The following is a 12,183-nucleotide window of genomic DNA, read 5'->3' as shown; positions in this document are numbered from 1 at the left end:
TTACAATTTTGGCAACATTCAACTTGCCTGATAAAAATAGTAAGTGACATCCAATAGGGTATGAAATAATAAATAAGTTAATTAGTTAGTTTTCCTAATTTTTTATATTCTGGCTGAACAATTGACTATCATACAGAGAGTCTCATTTAAAATATAAAGTTCCATTTTCTGTCGACTTCTGAATAGAAAAAAATGTCGACTTCGAATAAAAATCATGTAAAGTTGTTAATCTAACTATATATTACCATAGACTTGACCACATTACTCAGTACCATATGTACACTGTCAACTATTTTTTATAAAATAGAAAGGATGGAAAGGATACTTTGTTTAAAAGGTATTTTCATTACACATATTTATCTTTAAATTTTGGAGACATTCAAATTGCCCGACTAAAACAGTGACATCCAATAGAGTTAAATAAGTTAATTACTTATATTAATTTTTATGAAAATTTCTTACATTCCGGCTGAATAATTGTAATAATAATAATTTATATTTATAAAAAGTGTGTTGTTTTATACTAAAAAAATGATTCAGAAGTCTCACTAAAATATATAAATATACAGTGAGAGCTTAAAAAGTTCCATTCTCTGTCAACTGGAAAAAAATGTCGACTTCAAATAAAAACTATGTAAAGTTGGCATACGTGCAACTAAATTTTACTATAAACTTAACCAAGTTTCTCAGTACCATATGGACACTATCAACTACTTTTTTTATAAAATAGAAAGGGTAGACTTGTGGTACTTCGTTTAAGAGGTATTTTTATTAAACATATTCTACAATATTTGAGACATTCAACTTGTCCGACTAAAATAGTAAGTGCCATCCAGTAAGATATAAAACAATAAATAAGTTAATTACTTATGTTATGTTTTATGAAAATTTCTTACATTCCGGCTGAACAATTGACAATTTCTTTTATATTTGTAAAAAGTGTGTCGTATTATTGATCTACTAAAAAAGTTCCATTCTCTATCGACTTCTGAATAGAAAAAAATGTCAATTTCGAATAAAAACCATGAAAAGTTATTAATCTAACTATATTTTACTATAAACTTGACCAAATTGCTCAGTACCATATGGACACTATCAATTATTTTTTATAAAATAGAAAGAGTCATTGAAAATATATAAATATACAGTGAAGCCTAAAAAGTTACATTCTCTGTCAACTTCTGAATGGACAAAACGTCGACTTTGAATAAAAACTGGGTAAAGTTATCAATCAATATCAATACACTAAATACTAAAACTAAATTTAACCATAAACTTGACCAAATCCTTCAGTACCATATGAACATTATCAATTACTTTTTACAAAATAGAAATGTTGGTTTTAAAAGGTATTTTTATTCCCTATTCAATGCTATTTTATTGACTAATATACAGGGAGTAGTTATAACAAAACAAACAAAAGGGATGGTCAAAATATAACCAATAACTTTTTAAAGGAATCAAAAAGTTCACAAAGAAATTATCACATTTAAAATATAATTGTCCTAAATTCGTGTTATATTTACGTCGATATTAATTTTATTTCTCATGTTCAACGTTTGTTCTATCTGCCAATCCCAATTAGTAATCTGTATGTCATTAATTAATAGAATAAATTGTGTAATTGCAACCTAATTTTATTTTGGCAAAGAAATTAGCATTGCTATAGAAATATTGACACTTACATACGTACAACAACGTGGCAAGCAATCCTTTAATTTATTCTTGCCTATTACACAATATTGATTAATATAAAAGAATTTCGAATAGAATGTATATTGTGTACGTGATAACGATCACTCCGTTCATTTCTTCGATCAATTTGAGGCAACAAATAGAAACACGTTGGAAAATCAATATCCAACAAATGTACTAATAATAATTAAATTATTAATAAATACACCAGTTATCAATTTAATTTGAATTCATTAAACCACTTTGATAAAGTGGCAAAGTCTTCGCAAACCGACTTAAAATAATTAAACTTCCTCCATTTATCTTAATTAAAGAGGATCTTTTAATAATTATTAAAGGAAAAAAGTTCCTCTTCCACCGCAAACTTTTTTGAATAATTCCCCGTCTAGAAGGAAATGCTAAATTTTACAGCAAAGCACTCGAGTACATCAGACCGTAAATATTCCATTCCTCTTCATGATAATTTGCGAACTGTTGTACGGAAAGAATTGATGAACGTAAACATTACTTTATGGCCTTGATGATTCTTTACACTTTCTTGAGCTCGCTCTAACTGAACACGACCATAAACAAGACGTTTCTGTTTAACACTCAAAAAAAAATAACAATAAATAAGTAAAACGGTGTAATCTAAAGTCTGCAAGTAATGTAATTTAGTATTACCATTTCACCCCTTATTTTCTCGTGCACCTCAAACACGTTAATAACCGTAAAACCTTATGCCCCAACATAAATGTCGCGTAATGGCTCAGAAGCATCCAGACCATGTAATGACTGCACCACTCGAGTTTACTGCCGAGCAACGAACCAATTTTCCGGCAAGACTCTCGTCGCCGCCCGATAAGAAAACTCAAACGGCCGCACAGACTTCCACACGGCACTCGAACGAAAGCGAAGCCCCAAAGAAAACCGACGACGAATCAGGACGCGAGGAAACGGTGTGTGCGACTTTACCTTTGATTAAACACTTGAAGCCCATGACGGAAAGTACCGCACGCTTGATCCGAACACAGCACTGACATCCACCGAATACGACGGAAACAAGGGTCATCCCCAATCGCACATTGTCGCGCACGTCCGAACAACAAAGCCCGCGCCGGAAAAGCTCAAGAAACCCAGCGCCACGGTCGTACCGGCGCACCGGGTACTGCGTGCGATGGTACCGAACGAACGCGTGGCACGCTCCAGCCGTCACGGTCGGTTTCGCGTCGTCGGCCGCGATCTCGGAGCCAACTGCAATTGTTTTCTTTCGGTTATCGCGTCTTGCCCGCCACTGGACGCGGTACGGTCGGAGTGGGCCGAAGAAAGGGAGCGGACGGTCGGAAGATGGATGAAGAAGTAATGTGAAAAATGAATAAATAAAACCGGGCATCCGCATTGGATCCGTCAGTCAACATCCGTCGGTGCGGAAGAAGCGGTTTGTTTTAATCTACCTCTTTATCTCCGTACCAGATTGCACGCAAAGGAAGCAATTAGTCGCCGATGAATGCTGGAAACGTCCATTATTAGACCACGCATGGATTGCTCTCTCGTCTCGGGCGAAAATTGGGACGAATTATTCGCGAGCCTTTTTCAACGGTTTCAAAATGAAGCACAAAGAAATGTTACGTAAGCAACGGGGCATTTTCACTGTCACGCTCGATAATACTAGAATTGGCAATTTCCTTCGGGCATTCAAGCCGGTTAAATCAATTTATGTTGTCGTTCTAATCGTAATAAATTGCTTAAGGTTCAATAAAAATTGTACCAATCATTTCAGTCTGTGCGCTAAAAAGAAATCTGTGTAAATTATGAGAAATATAACTAATCCAACCGATAATTTAATTAAAAATCTTCTTATTGGACCCATGTAATGAAAGAGTTACGAAAGTATGAGAAGTATCATGGTTACAAAACTAGAAAAACATTATTTTAATAAGAAATAATAATAATAGTTAGGAAAAATATAGATTACTCATGACAAATCATTTTCCAAGACAAAACCTATTAATGGTAACGAAGCTTTACAGCTAAGGAAGTATCAAAGTAAGTTATTTTCTTAAAAATCAGTTTTATAGTAAGTAAGCTGTAATAATAATTTAACTACCTGAAAATCTGTGGTAATAAAATTATTTTTGCAGTATAGTAAAGTGTAAGTGAAGTAATTAGAACTATTATGTACAATGAAAATAACTTTTCCGTGACAAAAAGTGTTTAATGGTAAATAAGGAAACTGTATAGCTAGAGGAGTACCAAACTAATTGTTTCTAGATATTCGATTTCAGAGTTATTCTCTAGAAAATCTATGGTAATAAATTTATTTTGGTACATAATATAGTGGAGTGTAAGTGTAGTAATTAGTACTAGTATTTGGACTGAAAATAAGTTTTCCATGAGAAAAATGTTTGACAGGAAGGAAGCAGTATTGACGACAATCTAACTACCTGTTTCTAGATATTACATTTCAAAAATTATTTTCTAGAAAATTTGTGGTAATAAAATTATTTTCACAATATAGTAAAGTGTAAGTGAAGTAATTAGAACTATTATGTATAATGAAAATAACTTTCCCGTGACAAAAAATGTTTAACGGTAAATAAGGAAGCTATATAGCTAGAGGAGTACCAAACTAATTGTTTCTAGATATTCGATTTCAGAGTTATTCTCTAGAAAATCTATGGTAATAAATTTATTTTGGTACACAATATAGTGAAGTGTAAGTGTAGTAATTAGTACTATTATTTGGACTGAAAATAAGTTTTCCATGAGAAAAATGTTTTACAGTAATTACAGTATAGACCACAATCTAACTACCTATTTCTAGATATTACATTTCAAAAGTTATTTTCTAGAAAATCTGTGGTAATAAAATTATTTTCGCAGTATAGTAAAGTGTAAGTGAAGTAATTAGTACTATTATTTACAATGGAAATAAATTTTCTGTAACAAATATATTCAGCTAGAGGAGTACCAAAGTAATTATTTCTAGACATTCGATTTCAGAGTTATATTATGGTGAAGTGTAAATGAAGTAATTAGTAATACTATTTGGAAAATAATGTTACCATGAGTAAAATTTCAATGCTTCAGTTCTCCTGAAAATAATATTATAATAAAATTATTTTGATACGAACTTTAAGAACAAAATTATAAATTACATTAGAATGAAGTAAAATATAAATGAAGTAATTAATTAGTATTACCATCTTAAATGAAAATAAATCAATTAATAATTTTTACTTGACAGAAAGATTTAAAGCTGTACAGCAAAAGGAGTACCAAAGTAATTATTTCTGGATACCCCAATTGAATATTAATGAAGTAATTAATACTACTATTTGCAAAGAAACTAATTCATTAATTGCTAGTGAAACATAGATTATTTATGTAAAATGATTTTTCCATGACATAAATGTTTAAAGGCTAAGCTATAATTAAAAGAGTAAAAGGAGTATTAAGTAATTATTTCAAGACACTTTAAAGTTATTCCCTGGAAAATCTATAGTAATGAATTTATTATTATTACGTGGTTTTTGAGTCAAATTATAAATTGAATGTGTTGAACGAACTTTGAAGTAAAACATGAATGAGATAATAATACTACAATTTACAATTCTATAATTGTAAAGGAATAGAATGATTATTTATGCAAAATCATTTTTCCATGTCTAATTGTAAGAGGCTCATAACAAAATAATCATTTCAATGCTCGACTTCAAAGCTATTACCCAGAAAATCTACGATAATATTTTGATATGATGTTTAATAATAAAATTAGAAATTGAATTGGTAAAATTTTGAATTAAAGTATTAATTAGCACTAGTATTTTTAATGAAACTAATATTTATTGTCAAAGAAAATGAAGATTATTTATTCACAGTGTCAAAGTAATTATTTCAAAATGCTCAACTTCAAAGTTACTCCCCAGAAAATCTAAGGAAATTAACGTAGGTGTAATAAAATTGTAAATTGAATTTGTTTAAACGAACGGAACTTAATACTATCCTTTGTAATTAGTCTTGTCAGTACCTTTATTTTCAGGAAAAATTAAGATTATTTATGCAAAATATTTCTTCTATGAAGACATGTATCTAATATAATTAAAAAGATTAATAGACGTTCAAAGTAAATACTTTAAAATACACGACTTCAAAGTTATTTTCTAGGCAATCTTTGGTAATGAAATTATTTTTATACGAGGTTGTGGAGTAAAATTATAAATTGAATTTATATAAACGAACTTTGATGTAAAATATGAATAGGGTAATTAGTGCTACAATTTAAAATGAAAATTACCCTATAATTGGAAGGAAAAAGGAAAATTATACATGCAAAATCATTTTTCCATGTCTAATTGTAAGGGGGCTTATAATTAAAAGGGTTAGAGCAGCAACAAAATAATCATTTCAAGATGCTCGACTTCAAAGCCATTATGTAGAAAACCTACGATAATTTTGATACGAGGTTTTGGAGTAAAATTAGAAATTCAAAGGAAGTAAAACATGAATGGAATTAAAATAACTCGATAATTGTTGGGAAAATTAAAGATTATTTGTGCAAAATCATTTTTCCATGACTGAAATGATTTCCCCCGTCCGTTCGTTGAACCATTTATTAATATTATGAGTCAAATCCGCATTTAAAATTCAAATAATGTAAACAACAGTGTTGTAACACAAGAAATGAAAGGAGGAACAGTTTTATAATTTGAGCGATTCCTCTTAAGTGCACACGGCCAGTGGAAATAAAATGTCATTCGTCGATTTCACAGCTGGCAGTATTACGATACGGCTGAATTTATGTGCAGGAAAGTATAAATAATCAATTGCACGGATTGACCGGAGAAATCTTATTTCGATTTTATGGCGCGTAAATTTAGTAAAAGTGAAAAAATCTGGACCGATCAGGCTAGACGGTGAGGCAAAAACAAAAACAAAAAACAAATGCATAAAATAGTGGGCAACATTAAGCTCTTTCTTCCATGTGGTTCTTTTATCCGATTCGTTTTTTAGCTGTTGCGAATAGTTACCGGAATGCGATAGAAACTGATCGTTTTAATTACACGTTTTCTATCGGCAATTTTGAAATGTAGAATTTTTTAGACACCTGCCATTAAAAATGTTGCCAAAGAATATTTTATGGTTGGTCACTGGTCTTGGAAAAATTTCTAATTTTACCTATAATGATTTAATATTAAATTCAGTGATTCTGAAATACTATAATTATTGAAATTATGCGTGCAATTTGCATTTCAATTCTAAATAAATAAATATACATTAGTGGCACACTTTTCACTCATACAAATATAATCCTAATTTGTCAGTCGTTAATACAAGAAATGAAATATCATAACGAAATATTTTGTTTGTCGTAGACTGGGAAAAAAAAATGTCTTACTAGGAAGTTGGAATGACATATAATATATTATTATATATGATATTATGAATCAAATGTTACTCAAAATAGAGAAAACTTATACTCCTACATACTGAAAGAAATGTGTCCATTGTTTCAATTATTTCGGCAAAACAACGATCCCATACAAACGAGTATTAACACTTAAGAACTGGTTTAGGGATAGATAATAGGGTTAATTACGTTGATTGATCTACATTCAGCCTTGATATCGACATCATTTAAACTTTTAGAGGGATAAAGAGTAAAATTGCCAAATCAGAAATCAGAATAGCAGTTTTAGACCTGAAATTCCATTCTCTTGAAAGATGCCAAGAGACCTTATTGAATCAATGAGACGAAAATATGCTGAGAAAAAGAAATTTACGTAGATTTTAATCATATGCCTTCCAAATTATTGTCTCTTTTTCTTTTTTATTTAATTTGATCTTGAATAATTCATTTTAACAGCACATTTTACTGTTTTTACGTTGGTAAGTTTAAATGTTTCAAAAGTATTATTTTTATATATACCAGAAAGGTGGGATTAGGTAATTTACGTTTTTAAGAGAATAATCACCATTATAATCATACAAATTTTGCCACGTTTAGGAATTAAAGATAACATCAACCACAGTTTCCGATGTAACATTTCTTTTCCGTTTCTGTTGACATTGGCCTTGAATTATCGTGAAGAAGCAGAAGACTTTTTCCATTTTACAAAAGAAGCTCATGTTTGAGTAAGTTTTTCATGAATTTGATCAATCTGAGACCACTAGTCACATTGAACAATTTGGCGTATTGGTGGATTCTCAGTCATTAAAATCTTTCTTGTCTTGGTCCACCACGTTTGTCAGCTTAAATTCATTGTCCATACTGGAGAAAATTGACAATGGTCAGACGCTTAATTTTGTTATTGTATTTGTCCTGACGAAATTTATTGCTTGAAGACTCTTTTTAATGGTTAATATATTACTGTTTCATGACAGGCATATTTCCAAACATGTTACAAGGAAATTTGGCACGAAATATTGCTTAATTTCATCGTTGGTACATCTTTCAGGACAACTTTGACATCTCTAGTGCATTCATTGTAACATTCTAACATCAAACCAAAATCGGGAGCCTTCATTTCTAAAGCATCTTCTTCAAATAAATTTTTACGAATAATAGCACTTGAATGCACAATGTTTAATCCCAAAAAATACAGTGTATGATAAAAATAAACAGAGTAGTTAGGAAGACCATAAAACACTTAATATATTATACAATAATTTATTTAAATAAATAAACAAAAATGAAAATAATTTTTTCCGGTATCTAATATTTAAAAATTATAAGTTGTCGAACAATGTTATGGTATTTGAGTAAATATTCATTAGCAACAAACATGGAACTTATCAGTCGATACTGAGTCATGTGAAAAAAATTTATAAATTGTTAATAATAAATGAGTGGGGGCTTCACTCAAAAAAATACAGTTCAATAATCAATCAAAGTAAAATAAAGTGAAACAGAAAAATCGTACACACCTGTAGCAAAATAATCAGTGTCCGTTCTATTTTCGCTTGTCGTAAAACACGGCTTGACAATGGGAGCAAACACTTCTGCCCGATCCGATCAGCCAACACATAAATACTTTAAATTTAAACGTGCGCGTATGATTAACGTCTCCATTTGTTTAAATCGCTCCCGAAAATTATTTTTAAACGTCGCTTTTTCGAGCGACTTAATTATTTGTTGGCACTGTTTTCTTGCAAATAAAATTAAAAATATGTAAACGTTATTGTTTCTAATAAGTCGGAAACTTCGTATATTAGTCACGGATGATTCGTTATCCGTTTGCGTATTTATAATATTGCAGATAGTGTTACAACTGACGCAAAGTGTCTGACCAAAATCCGTCGCAAATTTAAATATTTGTATACAGTTCAGCTTTTACTCGGTTTCGTTACGGCAGTTATCGCACGACGATTTTTTTAATTGAGTAATAAAATTGTTTAATATAATTGGTGACCTTCTGATTAATGCATTGTTTAGGACGCAAAAACTGCAATTAACTGAACACACGTTTGACATATCGGAGTAAATTGGCAATTTCATTTTTGATAAGCATACTTTTTATTTATTTTGTCGTTAATAGCTTTTGTTTTGTCTTGAGACACTTATTAAGTCTTTATGCTTTTTTAATTATCATAATCATAAAACTGTTAACTCAAAAATATAAAAATTAAGGGTTATTTTAATCTTAAATGGGCCAAAAGTATCAGCCTCAGCTTCCCTTTAAAATCCTTTTAAATGTTTTTTTTTTTACGCATATTTAACAGATCATTCTATCAACTAAATTTTAATTTTCCTTAAACTCTTGATTAGTGATAGCTGACATATGATATTGGCCATTATTATCTTGTGTAATCTTGCTTTTACCAGGACAGTGTTTCCATAAATTCTTATTACAGGAGGGTCTAAATTACTTTACAATACCATCATATATTTTTGTTTCTACATATGTCCTTCACAAATGTATAATTGACCTACTTCATCAGCAACCATGAAGTCTCATAGCATAATATTGCCTTCTTCCTGTTTTCATGTTGGACACAATATATTCTGGAAGGTATTCCTAAGGTATGCCAGACATAAGAAGTTCATGAATTTTATGCAAATGTAAAACAAAGCTTTTCTGAAAATTAAACTTGTCAGACCACACTACATTTGGCCAGTCTTCTTCTGTGAAGCCTAGTCCAAACAAGACACACATTGCTCTTAGAAAATCTTTGTTTCTTCGAGCCATACGTCCTTTTCCTTCCTAATCTTCCTCCTGTTTTATAAAGGTTTGCAATGCCCAGTAAGAGTGGTCGATAGTTTTAGCAATTTCAGTTTAGGATTTGCTTATTTTTTAAGACACAGAAATTACATACTAAAAACTAGGGATGACGTACACTATGAGTGTTTGAAATAGACTTTCCAAAAACAAGATTTACATAAACGTCGCATATATATAAAAGTTTATCCTAGCAAGGTGACTAATGATGTGTTGTCAAACATTCTAAAACTCGAATAGATAATATTTTTGAAGTATTGCCGGATGCAGTTGTTTACGTCTATCAAAAATCCCGAATGGAAAAACAATCAAAAACTGATACGCGAACGTTCGTAGGCAGACATCAAGCCGCTAGACTATGATGTATCCTCATTCATTCATGTCCTTTAAATAGAATGGCGAGAGAAAAAAAACGTCAGTTTATTTTAAAACATAATCCAATGTCGGTTTTTCAGAGAAATGTTTTGTTAGCAGACGCACCAAAAACAATGGGCGGTTGGACAAAATCCATGAGGAAGTATTTATAGATAAAATTTCGGCGACCACGCAAACAAAAATATGAAAACAATGTGGTGACGAAAATATTTGCATTGTGAGTCTCACTGATTTTCGGTTAATTTCATGGGAAAAACAATAAACCGGCCAGATATAGAAACAGGATATATTGAACGTATAATAAATTCATTGGTGACGGACATCGACACCAACCTTCAGAAACTAGACGGTAATTTGCAGTTGAAACTAGGTCGAAACCATTTTAATATTTTAAATAATTAGGGTTGACAGTTATCGGGATAGTTATGCATTGATAATTATCAAGATCAACCAATATATCTTATGTTTTCTCAAATTAAAATAACTAAAAATATACCTAGAAAAGGGTATGTTCTGAGGCTTTTTGTACTTCTTATCTAAAACGAGTTTCTCGTATAACTGTCCAGCAATAATCACCTCTTTCCATAATAGCTTACTTCCACAGTAATTCAATTTTGGCAAAAAAGCTAATTTGGTACATCATCTTCAGCCTTTTCAGAACAACAGCCTTAAATGTCAACTAAGATTATTTTTTTCACAATTTCAACATATTTATGCAGCAGCTTTAGAATTATATGATCTTTAAAGAAAAGTTCAATGTTAGAAAGACAAATTCAGAAAAACGATGCTAAAGCCTTCAGTTTTTTATTAGCAACATTCAGTACTTCCTCTGACTCCTCTAGCTGGCCAAATTGAACTTAAATAATATTCTAAACTTGCTCTATGAAATGATAATCTGAATTTTGAAAATCTGGCAAACCAGTTATTTTTGTAAGAAAATATAAAATAAGAAGAAATTGATATGTCTAAAAAATCAAGTTTATATTTAATTTAGTCTAATTTACAGCATAAAAAAGAAACTGCACGAAAAGCAGTATAAACTGTTTTAGTAAAATGACCATATTTATCCTTTGGGAGGCACTAGATACACATCTGTGGACTTAAAATATTCATAAAAGGGTCCTCCAAGAAATCAAGTAGTGAAAGCATTAATTTTGCTTTGTTTTCTGTAAATGACAATGCTTCAAATTTAGAGAATAAGGAAAAGAAGACGAAAAAATTACTTATTTTTCATATTCGATTACACATAATCATCTAACTAACATAGTTATGGAGTTATATAATGTATTTGAGATTTAGACTATAAAAAATTTAAAAATATGGCCTCTTGTCAAACACTGCAGATAACTTAGAAAGAATCAATAACATTTTAAAATTCTGAGCAAAATTTCACAACTGAAAACTTTTTGCTAGATCTTTTTTTTTTCATATAAAATGGTGATATTATTCAAAATATTTTTTTGTATTGATTTTTTAGCCGTTTCTTGTATATTGTTGCAACCCCCTAAATTAGGATGAGAGTAAAATAAACGAGAATGTAAGGAATATATTTTTAAGGTCATATTGACATCTACAGCATGGTGGTCTTAAAAGCAGTAAATTCCAATTTTTACATAATTATCCACTCTCTTATTTCCAAAAAACCATGAACAACAGCCTTAAATGTCAACCAAGATTAATTTTTTCACATTTTCAACATCTTTATGCAGCAGCTTATGGATTATATGGCCTTTAAAGAAAAGTTCAATGTTAGAAAGACAAATTCAGAAAAATGATGATAAATATTGGAATGCAGGGCTACTAACATCTAAAGTCTTCAGTTTTTTATTACACTAAGATTTATGTGCAGATTATTTAACGTAACTTTACTTGGTTGAATAAGAGCTAGATTAGCAACATTCATGTATTTCCTCGA

The 12,183-nt window shown here is 30.5% G+C and overlaps 1 protein-coding gene across 2 annotated transcripts in view; it reads right to left on the bottom strand.

Moving 5' to 3' along the window:
* LOC109595115 (rho guanine nucleotide exchange factor 18) overlaps positions 1 to 12,183 on the bottom strand; it is a 60,641-nt gene that overhangs the window by 25,593 nt on the left and 22,865 nt on the right. Inside the window, exon 1 of one of the 2 annotated variants that reach the window (XM_049962223.1) lies at positions 2,650 to 2,732. The exons of the other annotated variant lie outside the window; for it this stretch is intronic. Within the exon in view, the coding sequence (XP_049818180.1) occupies positions 2,650 to 2,674 (25 nt within the window). The 5' untranslated portion in view covers positions 2,675 to 2,732. Of the gene's footprint in view, positions 1 to 2,649; positions 2,733 to 12,183 lie in introns of those variants that run through there. 2 annotated transcript variants of the gene reach the window in all.

This window comes from Aethina tumida, chromosome 1 (genome assembly GCF_024364675.1).
Source record: "Aethina tumida isolate Nest 87 chromosome 1, icAetTumi1.1, whole genome shotgun sequence".
In the NCBI taxonomy this organism is placed as follows: Eukaryota; Metazoa; Arthropoda; class Insecta; order Coleoptera; family Nitidulidae; genus Aethina; species Aethina tumida.
Note: the sequence above shows the minus strand (reverse complement) of the source record. Positions and strands in the feature narration are given on the sequence as shown.